This window comes from Fusarium sambucinum, chromosome IV, assembly GCF_050947815.1.
Source record: "Fusarium sambucinum isolate potato_lamoka chromosome IV, whole genome shotgun sequence".
In the NCBI taxonomy this organism is placed as follows: Eukaryota; Fungi; Ascomycota; class Sordariomycetes; order Hypocreales; family Nectriaceae; genus Fusarium; species Fusarium sambucinum.
In genome coordinates, this window is record NC_139291.1 from 5,692,571 (window position 1) to 5,708,183 (window position 15,613).

General features: G+C 48.5%; 8 protein-coding genes across 8 annotated transcripts; 3 read left to right on the forward strand and 5 right to left on the reverse strand.

Moving 5' to 3' along the window:
- Positions 1 to 117: 117 nt before the first annotated feature.
- On the reverse strand, positions 118 to 981 carry FSST1_001888 (CCR4-NOT regulatory complex subunit CAF16; the record flags this gene model as incomplete). The annotated part of the gene is made up of 1 exon (XM_083227825.1): positions 118 to 981. One exon carries the CDS (start codon positions 979 to 981, stop codon positions 118 to 120), a length of 864 nt encoding a protein of 287 aa, XP_083092070.1.
- Positions 982 to 1,797: 816 nt separating this feature from the next.
- FSST1_001889 (DNA-directed DNA polymerase delta subunit POL31) lies at positions 1,798 to 3,469 on the forward strand (the record flags this gene model as incomplete). The annotated part of the gene is made up of 4 exons (XM_083227826.1): positions 1,798 to 1,844; positions 1,899 to 2,208; positions 2,266 to 3,199; positions 3,252 to 3,469. 4 exons carry the CDS (start codon positions 1,798 to 1,800, stop codon positions 3,467 to 3,469), a joined length of 1,509 nt encoding a protein of 502 aa, XP_083092071.1.
- A 239-nt stretch (positions 3,470 to 3,708) lies between these two features.
- FSST1_001890 (uncharacterized protein) lies at positions 3,709 to 5,166 on the reverse strand (the record flags this gene model as incomplete). Its single annotated transcript, XM_083227827.1, has 1 exon — positions 3,709 to 5,166. One exon carries the CDS (start codon positions 5,164 to 5,166, stop codon positions 3,709 to 3,711), a length of 1,458 nt encoding a protein of 485 aa, XP_083092072.1.
- A 1,132-nt stretch (positions 5,167 to 6,298) lies between these two features.
- FSST1_001891 (L-serine/L-threonine ammonia-lyase CHA1) lies at positions 6,299 to 7,387 on the forward strand (the record flags this gene model as incomplete). Its single annotated transcript, XM_083227828.1, has 2 exons — positions 6,299 to 6,384; positions 6,448 to 7,387. The coding sequence occupies 2 exons, from the start codon at positions 6,299 to 6,301 to the stop codon at positions 7,385 to 7,387; spliced, it is 1,026 nt and encodes a 341-aa protein (XP_083092073.1).
- A 158-nt stretch (positions 7,388 to 7,545) lies between these two features.
- On the reverse strand, positions 7,546 to 8,011 carry FSST1_001892 (kinetochore component CENP-S-domain-containing protein; the record flags this gene model as incomplete). Its single annotated transcript, XM_083227829.1, has 3 exons — positions 7,546 to 7,730; positions 7,795 to 7,918; positions 7,979 to 8,011. The coding sequence occupies 3 exons, from the start codon at positions 8,009 to 8,011 to the stop codon at positions 7,546 to 7,548; spliced, it is 342 nt and encodes a 113-aa protein (XP_083092074.1).
- A 1,377-nt stretch (positions 8,012 to 9,388) lies between these two features.
- FSST1_001893 (MARVEL domain-containing protein) lies at positions 9,389 to 10,356 on the forward strand (the record flags this gene model as incomplete). Its single annotated transcript, XM_083227830.1, has 2 exons — positions 9,389 to 9,852; positions 9,906 to 10,356. 2 exons carry the CDS (start codon positions 9,389 to 9,391, stop codon positions 10,354 to 10,356), a joined length of 915 nt encoding a protein of 304 aa, XP_083092075.1.
- Positions 10,357 to 10,736: 380 nt separating this feature from the next.
- On the reverse strand, positions 10,737 to 14,096 carry FSST1_001894 (FAR11/STRIP family protein; the record flags this gene model as incomplete). Its single annotated transcript, XM_083227831.1, has 7 exons — positions 10,737 to 11,520; positions 11,569 to 11,698; positions 11,750 to 12,056; positions 12,108 to 12,977; positions 13,026 to 13,114; positions 13,162 to 13,301; positions 13,354 to 14,096. 7 exons carry the CDS (start codon positions 14,094 to 14,096, stop codon positions 10,737 to 10,739), a joined length of 3,063 nt encoding a protein of 1,020 aa, XP_083092076.1.
- Positions 14,097 to 14,686: 590 nt separating this feature from the next.
- On the reverse strand, positions 14,687 to 15,543 carry FSST1_001895 (DUF2011 domain-containing protein; the record flags this gene model as incomplete). The annotated part of the gene is made up of 2 exons (XM_083227832.1): positions 14,687 to 15,467; positions 15,518 to 15,543. 2 exons carry the CDS (start codon positions 15,541 to 15,543, stop codon positions 14,687 to 14,689), a joined length of 807 nt encoding a protein of 268 aa, XP_083092077.1.
- Between the last annotated feature and the right edge of the window lie 70 nt (positions 15,544 to 15,613).

Consider the following 15,613-nt stretch of genomic DNA (forward strand, 5'->3'; position numbering starts at 1 on the left):
TGCAGTTGAGTGCCACCCGTCTTTCCAAACTCCAAACAAAGAATAAAACGAAACTCAAGACGATTGTTAAAAATGTCTCGATGAAGGTGCCTCGGGGTGGGCTGGTCGACGCAATATTTATGCCTCACGCGGCTTAGACTCGTCGCCATATCCGCCAATCTGGATTCCTCCGAAACCGTACGTCTTGCCTTCAGAGCCACGGTTGGCATTGCTTCGTGGTCCTCGCTCTTTCAAGTCATCTCGGAGCCAGCCCAGGACAAGCTCTCCAAGACGACTGTTGCCCGAGGCACCGACAGTGCCGTCGATGGTGGCAAGCATCTTGTCGGCCTCGTCCCACTCCTTGACAGTACCAAGGTGCATATGCGCGAGGTGAGTAGGCCAGCCAGCAAGGTTATCCAAAATATGGGTCGCGTAAACGATTGTGCACTCCCGGATCTCTGTCTCGTGCTTAAGCCAAGCGAGGAACTCGGCACGGCTCAGGACATCGAGATCAACAGTGATCTCATCGAGAAGAAGAACAGTCCAGGGCCTCAGAAGACCCATGGCAAGCTGAACACGACGACGCTCGCCATCAGAAACAGCGTGCATGCGCCAGTTGGTGTCGACGTCGAGCATGGCTACGAGCTCATCCCGACGATCAGGGTACGCATCACCGCCAACGGAGCGAAGCAGCTCGTTGACGCCAATGTCAGTTCGGACAATAGGGTTGAGAACCCATTCGAGACCGAGATAAGTGACACCCTCAAGACCATCCTTGAAAGGATCGACTCCGCAGATAGAGATGGTGTCACTGGGTGCAAGGCGCTTGCCGGCAAGGAGACGAAGCAGAGTCGTCTTACCAGCACCGTTGGCACCAATGAGAAGAGTACGGGATCGCGGAGGCAGGTCAAGAGTGATGTTGTTAACACCAGTTGAGTAGTCAGGGAACGTGTATGAGAGCTTGTTCACCTCGACACGAGGGGGCTTGGGAGGAGGAGTCATGACGAGGGGTGAATGAGATGATGCTGAGCTCAATATGTTTATAGGCGGAGAGACAAATGGCCAGAAGTGAGGGATCGAAGAAGTTTATAAAGAATACGAAGAACTAGAAGAGTCCCTAGTTCTAGTCTGAGATTACGAAGTTGTATAATTGGACGAGGTGGTGCGTCAGAGATTTCCCTTCCCCTCTGAAGCAGAACGCCTCAACCGGTGGATGGCGGGGTCCGATGAATGGACATGAGATAGTAGGCAAGTTCCAGTGGGTACTCATACTCCAAAGGCTTCACCTAGATGTCTCAGTTATGGTATGATACTTCTTCGATGACCTCTTCATATCCTGTTTCTAGCAATGTATTCAGACATTCAACCTTTTTATCTACAATTATAACAAATGCCAAGGATGTGTACTAGGTACCTACTAGGTATGTAGACGGGAGGTCCGGGCATGGATTCGATTCACTGGCCCGACCTCCAAGAACCCCTCTAAGTATTTACTACAGTGGACTCACCGCCCTAAAGTCCAGCACGTCATAGGTATGGATGGACCCTAACTGGAATAACTGTACCTACTATGTACTATCAGTCCCTCCCTTATCCTTATCCGTTGCCTAGCCACTTTACGCCAGAAATTCGCGTCTAAACGGGGACCAAAGCTCCTTCACGCGTTTTCCTGCACTAGACGATAGCTTCAACTACACAGTTTCGGGATATATCGCCAATACATTCATGATTGAATACATGAGACTCGAATAAACTACCCCGTGTCATCTCCAACCCTCATAATACTGATCTCATCGCTCCATCTCGACATCATCCAAGATGGTAGCCCTTGAAGAGGTCGAGGGCAGCCTCCTCCAGAAGCCATCGTAAGCCCTACCGACTATTCCCAGAAACGAAAGCTCTAACTAGTATGGCCACAGTGACGCTGCCCACGCAATCCCTTCTCGAAGCTCTTCCGCTTACAAGCCCCTGAATTCATTCGCCCTTGACAAGCAACGCTCCTACAAGCAACAGTATGGCGACATGTACTTCTTGCGCCTTACCAAGATCAAGCCGACTGTCGATCAGATAGCAGCTACAGCCTGGGACGGAACAACTGTCGGCGATGAGGAGGCTCAGCGAGTTGACCGTGTCCTCGATGTTCGCCAAGGAGAGCTGTGCTATGTGACCGGCACCGTATATATGGAAATGCCCCTGAAGCCGAATATTCTAGAGGACGTTTCCAAGGACGTACGACAACCATTCCTTTCTGATTGCCACTCATGAAGCGCTAACTTGAGTTCGTAGCGTTGGATCTCTGCTCCCATTTCGATGCCCAAATACTGCTCCGACGACGACCAAATTATGTTGGAGGACGAGTCAGGCCGTATCAGGCTGGTTGGTGACCTTCTCAAAAAAGTACACCTTGTAACGGGATGCATTGTTGGAGTTATGGGCACCGAAAACTCCAATGGAGAGTTTGAAATCATTGACATCAAATTCCCGGACCTGCCTCCTCAACCCGAACGCTGGAGTCTCTCAAAACCCATCTCGGACAAGAGCAAGACGAAGGATGAAGACGAAGAGATGGCTGACGCTTCCGACAAGAAAAAGGGAAGCAAGAAGATCGCTATTGTGTCTGGTTTATCCTTTTCGGGAACTGATGCTTCTTATGCTCTTGAGCTTGATCTTCTTCTCGAGTATCTGCTCGGTGAGGCCTTGGGCCCTTCCAGTCAGATCGATGTCTCTCACATCAGCCGCCTTATCATCGCTGGAAACTCCATCTTGACAACAGATCGAAAACCTGCAGCCGCAGACGAGGCACTCCCAGAAAAGAAGGGCCAGAAGAAATATGGTTACGACGCCAGTGCCTATAACCCCCTCCCTTCTCAGCTCTTTGATGCTTTTGTCGCTGAGCTCCTCCCGTCCATTCCCGTTACAATGCTTCCTGGTGCACAGGATCCTGCGAATGCTAGTTACCCACAACAGCCTGTGCATCCTGCAATGTTTCCCGCAGCTCGAGCTTACACCAGCGATCCAACTGCCCCTGTTGACCAGCCAGGCTGGTTCGATACTGTCACAAACCCTTGGGAAGCCGAGGTTGAAGGGTGGCGTGTTCTGGGCACCGGTGGTCAGAATGTTGACGATGTTTTCAAGTACGTCGACAGTGATGACCGTCTCGGTATGATGGAAGCCATGTGCCGATGGCGATGCTGTGCCCCCACTGCACCTGATACACTATGTACGTAAACACCTGCCTAGCCACTGTTGTATTTGTCTAACCACCTGTCTAGGGAGCTATCCATTTCAAGATGACGATCCATTTGTTATGCAAACATGTCCTCATCTCTATTTCGTCGGCAACCAACCAAAATTCTCAACAAAGGTTATTAACGGCCCCGAAGGACAATCAGTGAGACTCATCACCGTCCCGTCCTTCTCATCAACAAAAGAGTTAGTGTTGATCGACACAGAAACACTCGAGGTAGAGAGGATCAAGATATCTACATAAGAGCAATTGTATAGGACAGCCACGAGCAAGACAAAACAGGCGATGAAAATACCCCGAGAGCAATAATTAATTGAGCCCCAAGCTACCTGCTTTAGCAAATTTATTGATCGATCCCCTGCCTGTGTGTCTGTCCGCCCCTGCCTTCAATAAGCGCCTCATTTACCATCCCATGTCTCTCAACTCCGTGAACGCCTGTCTCAAGTCAATCGTCCAGCCCAAAGATTGTCTCAGCCCATGAGTCAAGCCTCGTCATCCGAGTCATTGTCGTCTACAAACTCATCGTCCAAGTCCTCGTCCGTTTCCTCTTCGGCCTCACTGCTCGTCACTTCGTCTGGGAAAATGGCAAACCAGTTCTCTTCGTCTTCGTCGTCACCCTCATCTGCGTCCCCGAGATCGCCTCGTCGCTTAACATCTGGTTCAAGATGTTTCTTGCAAGCTTCGAGTACGCAAGGTCGAAGCTTTTCCAAGCTGCTGATGACCTCGCGGCATCGCTTGAGACGAAGCCTTTCCATCTTCCAATCCCCAGCCCAGATGTCTGGCTTTCCGTCTTGAAGTCTTTTCTTCTTGAGTTGTCTGAAGAAGCGTAGGTGGTGGGCGCGCAGGAACAGTTCGGTTGAGAGTGGATCGATACCATCATTGAGGTGTTTATTCCAGATCTTGATACGAATAATCTCGCAACACACTGCCTTGAGCGCTCTCACGAGATCTGACTTTGAATCAAACCAGTCGACGAAGGTAAAGCTTCCGCGGGTGTAACGGGGGCTGATGATGATGGTCAGGGTGTGGATGTTTGTCATGCTAGGTGCCTGGGCAAATATATTGATGGCTTCGGCCATGAATTCCTGGGTATAGTATTGGGATCGGTTGTGATCGGCCTGTAAGGTGATGTAGCGGAACAGGCAGGCATACTTCTTGACGTTGATAGTCCCAGGTTCATGAACCGCCTCTGCTTCGTCGTCATCAAACATGTCGGTGTATGTCTCTCTGTGACTTCGCTCCGGAACATAAGCGTTGCTTTGGGCCAGCTCTTGGATGTTGACCATCGCGTGGGACTGCGTTGGCATATCGCGAAGACGATAGAGAAAGGTGTTCTCGCCATAGAGCACTCCAATGGCTTCGTTGAAGATCTTTTTACACGCCATAAGGATATTGATGTCCAGACAGGGCTTCTCTCGCACGAAGACCCTCTTCCAGCCGTCGTAGACGGGAACGGGTTTGTGGGAAACGAGAAGGCCACGATAAATCTCCTCTCGGATTTCGACAGGGAAGTCCAGCAGGCTTCTTTCGCTTGGTGCTTGAGGTCGAAGCTGGGGAGCGGGAGCGGGAGCAGGTTCAGGGCTCATAGTGGCATAATTGCGGAGGATGTTACGATGAACATAATTGACGGGACGTCTAGTCTTTCCTTTTGGCTTTGGATACTTGCGAAAATACCTCGGGATAGAGGGAGGAAAGTTCGTTTCATCTTCATCAAACGATTCCTCGTCGGAACTTTCTGGACGAGCGCCCCAGGCAAATTGGTTCATGGGAATTCCATACTCTTTAGTGAATTCATGTAGAGGAAGTGCTTCGATTCTCAATCTCTTTGGGCGTTTTTCACCTGAGCTTTCGGTGCTCTCTGTACTTCTCTTGCTGCTGCTTGAAGCAACTGAGCTGGCTCTCGTATCAGTCCCAGGACTGGCCGTGGCCGTGGGCGACATGATGGAAGAATGGTGTGAAAGATTGAAGAAAGATGAAGAGGGTCTGAAGGAAGTAGATCAATGGCTCTATATATACACAGACATGGATCGTCTGTGATTCACAGTTGTCAGGAAATGGGAATTGGGCGACGAGAGAAACCATGGGTTTATGTTTTGAGACTTCACGTAGTTTAGGAAAAGGGGAGCCGTAAATCTTTCCTAAGCCTCCGCAAATCTTAGGAGAATGGGGGGTTGCTAGTGCATACGTTTTTTGAGATGTCGCGATCACTGAGGTAGAATATCTACTACAGCATTCTTCCAGATCCAAGGGACTCTGCTGGTAAGCTAAACTAATTACTTCATTAACGCCAGATAATTCAAATGAGAATATCCTGAAAGAGTAATGTTCAGAGCGTTGGTTTTCGTTCCTATGCTCATACAGTCACATTGACAGCATGGCGATAGCAAAACTTGGCAGATGCTTTTATAGGAGACAAACTCTCTTTTCTTCGTGGGTTGATAATGGTGTATCTGGCTCTTTCTAACATTGAAAACCATACTATCTCATCCTAGTTCAATGACTTGATTTCAACCAAGGCTGAAGTTAGTGAGACGTTGAGGAATAAGGTTAGGATTGTTTCTTTCTCTCGATTTTACTTTAAGGAAAAGTAAAGAAGATTATAGAAACATAAATATGGCTGAACGTTGACTCCCTTAGTTATCTGACTCAGACTTCCCAACAAGTGTAAGTAATCTGTATTCTGGAATTATTTCGAAGGATGAGATGTAGTCCATTTTGCGCCTTTCGGTTGTCAAGTGGATACAATTCTTGGACATGCATGAGATCTGAATTGATCTATTGGATCTCTAATTAAGGTCACTCAAACTTAACTGACTGTTGACACTCGACGTATAAAAGGACTGTTCCAAAGCCTGACAGTTTTATCATTCAAATCAATTCTGCCAATCCAGTCTAAAGCCCAGCGGTTTAATTCCTTAGCTTATTGAAGAATCGTCTATATCTTTTAAAGGGCGCGGTCAGGCCGATTCTCGGAGTTAAGAGCGGTAATATATTCGCCTCCATCTCACCCTATATCTTATTCTCCATCAGTACCCTCACTTTTCCGATACTTCAACACATACAATCTTTATCATGGGATCTCTGGGCTCTGACGCTAAATTGCCATGGATCAAAACACCATGTCTTCTCAGCACTCAGTTATCTCGTCTTACAGGCTGGTATGTTACACCCCCTCTTCTATTCGCGTTTACTTCAGAGCGAATTGACTAACACCCTCCAAGCAATGTGTATCTCAAGCTTGAAAACCTTCAACCTTCAGGCTCTTTCAAGACCCGTGGAATTGGTAATCTCATGACCCAAGCTGCTGCTGCTGCCAAGGGTCCAGTTCATTTCTACTGCTCTTCAGGTGGCAACGCCGGTCTGGCATGCGCAACATCTGCTATTTCGCTCGGCCAAAAAGCCACAATCGTTATGCCTACTATTATCAGCCCACTCATGAAGGGAAAGCTACTTGATCTGGGAGTAGAGGTACACCAGAAAGGTAAGAACTGGGCCGAGTGCGATAAGCACATGCGCGAAGAGCTGGTAGCCATAGATCCTTCGGCTGTTTATGTCGCGCCATTCGACGACCCTCGAATCTGGGATGGAGCAGCAACTATAGTGGATGAGATTCGGGATCAGCTTGAGGGCCGTGTCGATGGTATCGTCTGCAGCGTTGGTGGCGGCGGTTTGGTCAACGGCGTGATGCAAGGTGTCGAGAGCCGCCCCTGGCTAGGCGCAAAGCCTGCTGTTCTGGCCGTTGAGACCGAGGGAGCCGACAGTCTTAACGCAAGTGTTCTCGCCGGCGAGCACGTAACACTGCCTGAGATGACTTCAATCGCAACATCCCTCGGTGCTACAAGAGTGTCTGAGCAGACGTGGAAGTGGAGTCAGCATCCTTCAGGGACGATGAAGAGTCTTGTTGTGTCTGACGCAGATGCTGCCCTAAGTGCAGTGCGTTTTGCGGACGATGGACGACAACTGGTTGAGGTAGCGTGCGGTGCAGCCTTGGCGGTTGCTTATCGAGGAGACTTAAGGAAGGTTCTTGGGGAGGGTTTGTCTGATGAAGAATGGAGCGAGAAGAATGTGGTGTTTGTGGTCTGTGGTGGTTCTGGTGTTACGTTGAATATGCTGTCTGAGTACCGGGAAAAGTACTCGGGACAGTCATCCATCAAGGTCTGAGGTGATAAAGACATGTATTGAAAACCCCCACATAGACGATAGACGCATATATAACTGAATTTGAATCAATTTTGCTGTATATTGGTCATACCGAGTTCTTCTTTGTAAGTAAATGGCTTCGTTGCTCCAGACTCCGTTGGATAGCCATTCCCAATACACTATCGTTTGCTTGCAGCTCGTCTGCCCTTGGGGGCTCCCTTCTCCGCCTTGGCCTGGTCCACGAATTCTTTCATGATTTGATGTAAATCAGGATTCTTTCTAGCAAGAAGTAGCACGTCATCTGTTGTGACGGTTGAACGGCCTGCATGATTGCTGAAACTCTCTAGATCTGTGGCCACATTTTCTGTTTATGATAATTAGTGAGCACTCTCTTGATATGAACTGTTATCAAGAAGGGAGCTTCCTACCAATTTGCGTCCAAACAAGTTCTGTGAGTGCACCGATGAATTGCGGTGTGGCGTTGCGGTTGCGACGGAGGGACTCTTCATCGACGATTTGACCAACAGCGTACCACAGAGCAGCCTTGAGACGCTAATTTGGGGGTTGGGTTAGTTTTATATGTAGGCAATTAGCATTAAATCAGGATTGTACCTCTCGATTCTCATCGCCTGCTGTATCCGCCATTTTTGTTTTCTTTTGTCTTTGTTAGAAACGGCGACTCCTGATGTGTAGATAGATGTTGAATGTATTTGGACGCGTCGCGGGGCAGTAGAGAAGGAGATGGCGTTTATTACTATGGCGGGGTACAAGGTAGACCAGATAACAGTCCTATTAACAAACCAAATATCAGCACATAAAAAGACCTCTCCTATAAAGTATTGAGATTAATGTGATATTTACGCCAGAATACTCTATGGATTCTCAGTACTTGTTAAAGCGCAGCAACTCCTGTAAACTTAAGTATTGGGCTATGACAACTATATCCAACTTTGGTCTATAGTCAACACCAGCATAGACAGACAACCTCATTTGTAACACTGCATATCCATGCAATAAAATGACCTGCATTGCGTCTCAAGCCAAGGCCGTCGAGGAAAAAACAACAAGTCACCTAATGCAGGGTATTGTTCCTTTCATTTGAACCCCAAATCGGTAGTCTAGAGCATACATCCATGCCACAAAGAGCCGCTATTCAATCAGATTACATGCATACAAAAACAACCTTTCGGCACTTGATCCAACAACCCCTGTCCATCTCTTTTTGCCAAGTTCCTGTTTTGGTTTCGTAGCAAAGAGTTATGTAATTGCAAACGGCTCCCTCCTCAAAAGTTCAAGATTTTTAGGGGCGATCGAGTTTCAGGGTGTTGCCAGGGTTGACATCATTAACATTTAGTAATGTACATACCGGAAGATGAGAGACCCTGATGATCGGCAGGCACTTAGCTCCACCCTAGCATAATAAGTACCTACATGTACAGAGTACGGATAGCATAATTGAAGATTCGATCCAATATTGATATTTTATTTTATTGTAAATCATTCAAGTTGATCAAGAACATGTCAATTGCCTGATTGCTTACTCATGCTCCAAGAATAAATAAAGAATGTATCCATTGGATATAATCATATGACAAAAACTCAGCCTTTCCATTCCCCTTATACCCGCCACGCTACAATATTAAGAATCAAGGCTGTGTGTGCTCCCTCTTCTCATCCAATCATAATCTAATCAGCCACACACCACTCGTCGTCATCACCAAGTTCGGCTCTACTAGCATCGCCACTTACAGCATGATCAGCCCAAGCACGGCCATCTCCATTCAATCAGAGTTGCATGTTTTAAGGGTCAATACCATCTAGCCTTGGCCAATCTACGTAATGCCTTGCGTCTTGCGCAAGCCTTCTCCAGCTTGCTTGCTGGTGGAAACCACAACCACTTAAACCACTGGCTTCCTTTAGTACTTATAGAACGGTTCCCTCCCCCTCAACCTTATTCACCTACCTGGTCTACTCTACCAATACCAATCAATATCTTTATTCCCTCAAAAAATATAACTAACCATGGGTGCTAAAGCCGGCACTGGCCTCAAGTTCCTTCAATGGTTCATCCGAGGCATCCAATTCGCCTGCGCGGCTCTCATCCTCGCCATCTACTCCTACTTCCTAGCTACTCTTCATAATCACAACCTCTCAATCAGCAACAAAATCCGTGCCGTAGAGGGTATCTCAGGAATCGCCGTTCTCTACACCGCTGCCGCTCTGCTCTTCCTCTGCTGTCTAGCCGGTCGTACACTATCGTCTTTGCTGGCAATCATTCTGGATGTCGCCTTTATCGGTGCTTTCATCTACGTTGCTGTTGCTAACAAGGGCGGTGCCAGCAGCTGCACTGGATACCTAGACACCCCCTTTGGACGTGGTCAAGCCAGTAACACCGCCAAGGGAAGTGATGGCTTCACTGCGCTGCCCAGCTACCGTACCGCCTGCAAGCTCCAGTCTGCTTGTCTAGCCGTCTCCATTGTCGCTATGTAAGCAATCATGACCACATATGTCGATGATATAAAAACTAACATGCTTCTAGTATCTTCTTCATCTTGTCTATTCTTGTTGAAGTTGCACTTGCCCGCCACCATCGCAAGGAGAAGCGCTTTGGTCCTGGTCCCGCCAACGATTACACCTCTGGATACGGCGCCAAGGGTGGCTTCTTCAGCCGCATCTTCCGCCGCCGCAAGAACACTACTGCTGCAAATGACGATGCTCTGCCCGAGCATGCTCACCCTGACCAGCTCGACACCTACCGTCAGAGCCATGCTACCGACCGCACTGCTGTCAACAACTTTCCTGACAACAGCAACACCTACAACAAGTACGACAATAACGGCGTCGGCTACCAGGACCCAAACCACGGACGCCAGGACGGCTATGGCCAAGTTCACTACCCCGAGCCCCAGTATGGTGTCACTCAACCACCTGTCCGTCAGGCTGAGAACCCAAACTATCGCTACGATGATGGTGTCTACGATCGCGCTTAAGGGCAAAGTATAAATGTGGAAAGTACAAAAAATAAAAGAAACCAACCCAGAATGATACCCGGTTGGATGCCCTTGAAAGAGCAACCGGTCACTTACGAACATCCATATTCACATACCATGATAAACGAAAGGGCTTGACAAGCCCATTAATGATTAATTATATATACACACATACACAAACTCCGGTGCCTCAATTTTACGTGTTAGGGGATTATTGTAAGACAGTGGTGATCCATGGAGCAAGATTAAACTCCTTTCGCTGATTTTGGAATTATTCTTTGTGTGATATTCATATACAAACAACTTATTGATGTTGTTAACAACCTCAATTTCTCAACCAAGAGCACCCACATGAGAACCCCTTCATTTGTAAAAAACAATTACCACGCTTCTCCGGGTTCCAACTCGTTCTCATCACCCACAACATCTGTCCAATTCAATTCCAGCTTCTCTAGCTCCCTCGAGAAAAAGTCCTGCTCATCTCGCATGGCAGCTCGAATGTCTGGTGCAATCTTGTCTGGATACCGTCGTATGTTGAGCCAGTGGGTAAGACTACGCAACGCCTGCTCCAGAGGAAGCGCTGCATCCACCTCGGCGTCAACATCACTTCCCGCAAGCCACTCATCCTTGAGCTCAGGTCGACAGTGTAGATAAATCGCCGTGATCACGCGCATGTTGCTCTGGCGCCATTTGCGGCCGCAATATGGAACTTGGTTCTTGAACAGCTTGAGTGTGTAGAGTCGCAGCTCCGGCTGGGGCACTTTGAGGGACTTTCTCAGAATCGTCGACGACTTGTACTGAACAAGTAACAAGTTTCGGTGTGCCTTGTTTTTGCAAATCTTTTGCATTACTCTTAGGTAGTTGATGAGTGAGAAAAAGTTGCGACGTGAGAAGTCTGTTATGGGCTCGGTAGGCTGCATATTGAGAGGGTAACCGAGTTCGTCGACTTCAGGCCTTGTAGAGGATGCTTGGCCATCACTGTTGGAGTCCGCATCCTCGTCGTGCTGCGTGGGCACCGATCGCCGTAACTTAATTGGCGGGGGCGCTGCGTCATCTTCGCTCTCCTCTATCTCTTCTATCTCTTCGTCATCTTCTTCGTCTTGTGCCGCATCTGAACTGCTCTTATCTCGAGATTGTGACAACAGGTTGCAGAAATGGAAGAAACTGGAAACGATTAGCGAACGGCCATATGCTAAGAAGCGCCTCGCTTACCTGTTCTCAACGCGGTCTATCTTGCTGTCCACTACCTGTTGGACGTCTTGATGGGCAAATAGTTTAAGAACTAGAGGTACATAGTTAGAGTCCAGTAGAAGTTGCGTCATGTACTCGAATTTTAAGACGTCTGATCAATATTAGCCACAAGCCTAACTTGACAGATCTGTATCAAACTTACGAGAAACCCGTAGCCATTTCAATAGCAAGATGAGAATTCCAGTCATGGCCTTGGATGTGACTTCTCGCGTCCTTGCAGCATCAACTTCCTCCAAAGTCAATTCCGGTGTCGGAGGTTTTGGGAGGGTTTGTCCTGGAATTTCCTGTTGTTGCCTATTAGTTGCAGGGCCACCGTTCATCCCAGGATTCCCTCTGCCCATTGCTGGAGGTACTTGTTGAGGTTGCTGTGAAACGATTGCTGTCACGTTAAGAAGAATCGGCCGCAGCAGAACAATTACAAGTGATTGAAGATGGGGCAAGGCATCGCGCTGCAACACGTTAGTATCTTTTAAATACCTATATCTCATACCTGTACTCACATAAAACTTTTCTACGGCAAACAGACGCTGCCTGTCCCGTTCAGTTAAAAGCTCTGGCCGAGGGCCATAGTCTATTTCTGGTTTAGGGGCAACCGGTTTTTTGGCCTTCTCTTCTGCCCTGGTCTCTGCTTTGATCTCTTTTAGTATCTCCTGCTCTTCCAATGTGAGCTCGTTGAGATCAAGACCCTCGATATCGTCGTCATCATCGTGGTCACTGTTGTAACCACGCTCGAACTTCAGGAACCGTTCACGCTCTTCCCAAAGCTGGCGCGTTGCCCGCGTCATCCTGACTCTCGTAGAAAACAGCTCTCCGGCCTCAAGGATGGAGGCGGGGATATCGCTTCCCTCCCATTTTCGACCAACGACGGCATGCTGAATGCCTGCAGCTTCTTTGCCGCCAGCATAATTGCTCGAGGCATCCAGTGGAGGGTACATAAAAGGGAAATTCTGATTCGTCTGGTAGTTTTGTTTCTTACCTCCTTTACCGCCCACTGCCGGTGAGGGTGGCGGTGAGGGGGCAGGAGTTGCAATGTGTACCGGCTGATCAAGAATCGACGTTCCTCCATTATGAACTTGGGGTGGTGCAGGAATGATACCATTCGCCCCGTTGTTTCGGGACACTTGGCTCGAGAAGGGGGGCAACAAAGAGGTGTTATCTGCTTCGAGAGGAATGGCTGGGCGAGGGGGTACATAGGCTGGATATTTTGATGTGATCTCTTGGCGGAAGACGTGGTAGTCCAAGGGTGAGGCAGTGATAGTCTTTTTATCAGCCGCCTTTTCACCCATTTCGTTGGTTGCCTTTTTGATAGCTTCGAGCTCCTCTGTTCCACCAAAAACTAGTAAGATCGACTTCCAGAACAGTAAAAGTATCTAATCCAGCATAAGCGCGGTCTCGGCCAATGGGAGATTGTAACTTACCTGAGTCTGCGGCATGGCGTTCTGCTCATCCCATCGTAGTTTCGAGGTTGCTGTGAACATATAGTCGACCAATGAGGGGTTAAGTTCCACTATTTTCATTAGCTATCATGATATGTAAATCTCGGAACACACTTACAAAGTTTTCCGTATGTAGAAGCCATGTCTTCTGGGTCGTTCAAGGTCTCCTGTATAGCGATGTACATGATAGTCATGAGACTCATCAACTCATCCTGGGCTTCTTGGGCGCTATTATGCTGTCCTAAAGGCTCCCCTGACCTGCGATTGATCATCAGCTCTGCATCGGCGGCATACTCATTTGCTCACTTACCACTGTAATTCGAAATTATTCCGCAGAGCTTCCCATATGACGGGCAGGCCGTCCAAGGACGTGATGCACTCCACCCCGGCCTTGATTGCTTGCAACTGCGAAATACTGGCGACAGACCGGCTATCCCCAGGCGTCGCATTCGGCATAGCGGTGTCGTTCCAGCGCCCCAACACAAGATATACCAGTTTTCCAATCGAAGCTGATCGTAGCGCAGCGTCGTTGGACTGCACGCCTGCAATAGCCGTCTGGACAAACCGTGTCCGGGTGTCGTTGTCCGCATCGTCCCACGAGTCCTGGGACCTCGCTTCGTGCTGCCAGTGCCACTTGAACGCCCCCTGCGCAGCGTTGAGACGTGTCCACTGTGCCAACTGATAGTTGAACCATTCATCAATCTCTTCGGCGTGGGGGCCTATATCGGTGTACTCAAAATCGTAGGCAACGGGCTCGGCACGATTAAACTCAGCCACAATATGGCGTAGCTGTTGCAGAGAGAGTGAGTCGGTCGCAGGCGGTTGGTCGTTCGAGGTAGGAGGCGCCATTGGGGCGGCTGGGGGGACGCCTTGCAAAATGTTGCGCTGGAGAGGAGGCCGTGATGTTGTTGGCGGCGCAGGAACGGGTGGGAGGTCAGGTTGTTCAGCCTCGCCGGCGAGGTCAGCAATCTCACCAGTATCGGCGACATCTTCTATAGGCGCATCAGGTTGGGCGGCATCTTGGGCGGCCCCTGGAGGCCAGGCGTTGCTCATGGTGTCTTTATGATGTGGTCGTGAGGCTGATCTAAACAATGCCCCGCCAAAGTTGATATTGGTTTTCGTTTTGGCGATTAAGTCATCGTCGTGTAAAAGAATTGCTGCTTTTGATGGTATGTTGGGTACCAGAAAATCGCGAGTGTCTATTTCTACTGTATCTCTGAAAAGAACAGAAATGATGGATTATTTGTGAACCTGGAGTGACTGTAGACGTGGCCTGGCCTAGATTTATTTACCTATAGAGAGGTACCATTCTAAGGTGGAAGGTACAGCTCGAGCAGCCTCGGGGATTTCCATGGGGTCGAGCCCACCCAATTTCATTGGTGGGTGTAAGGCAGGTACTGACCGGGCAGGACAAACAAGGGTCCCTCCACTTCGACTTCCGACTTGTCGCAATTGTTTTGTTAGGTAGTTTCAGTTGTCTCAAGCCTCCTTTCTGAATACTCGAAAGCTTTAACAATATTAGATCACATAATCAAATCAATATTCCTTCAATCAAGCCTCTCTTTTCCCCTTTGAAATTGGTATTCTTGTGATGATAAGTACTGAGGACAGATAATAATTAATAAGGTAATTTCTTGCATAGATCACTCAGAACCTGCAGAATCTCCATCGGAATCTTCGCTGTGCCCATCTTCCCCTTTGGGTTGTTTCTGTCCTTTTGCCTTTGCCCTCTTCCTGAGCTTCTTCAATCTGTTCATCCTCTTTTTCTTGTCCTTAATCTGCTCTTCCTTGTCTGCCACCTTCTTCGCTTCGGCTACCTCCTTCTCTTCTTTTTCCTTTCCTCGTTTTCTTAGTGATATACGTTGCTTCTTTCCTGGCTTTCGTTTTCCTCTAACGTCGTCTCCCTTCACCTTTCCATCCGGGCTAGCCTTTCGACTAACGGTGAGTTTTGTGACCTTCCAGGGAAGCTCAAGGCCCCAGGCTCTGTTGTGTGATCTTGCTAGTACCTCGTCGCCGCTGATCGAGGCCATGGCGTATTCTTGCTTTCGTTGTGCTGGTATATCTGTCACCATGTAGTACGATAGCGGCCGACCACTGACAAAAACGCCGGTGCCTGTTGGCCCAGTATCCTCTTCCAACACAACCTTTTGCGTCGCTGGGGCTTTGCTGAAAAGTCGAAAGACAAACGCCTCCTCATGGTCATCCTCCGGCTCTTCATTAGTATCCACGTCCATTTCATCATCGTCCGTCTTTTTGGTGTTCCCTGAATTTAAATTCTTCATGGAGCTGGAGGAGACTGGTCCGATGTCAATATCCATGCCCAGTGATTTCGCCATCTGTGCATGCAGCTTTGCACGCAACTCGGCGTCCTGAAGTCCATCATCACTGCCATCATCTGACACATTTAAATCCTCTCTGCGAACCCTAATGAACTGGTCAGTATTTTATTGTTTAATGCAATATTGCACCATTACCTTTTTGCTTGGGGAACTTCAAACATGATGACTTCTCAATCAGAAGACACAGCGATATCTGAGAAATCAGCCAAAATGGGGTGTGTATTATGAGCC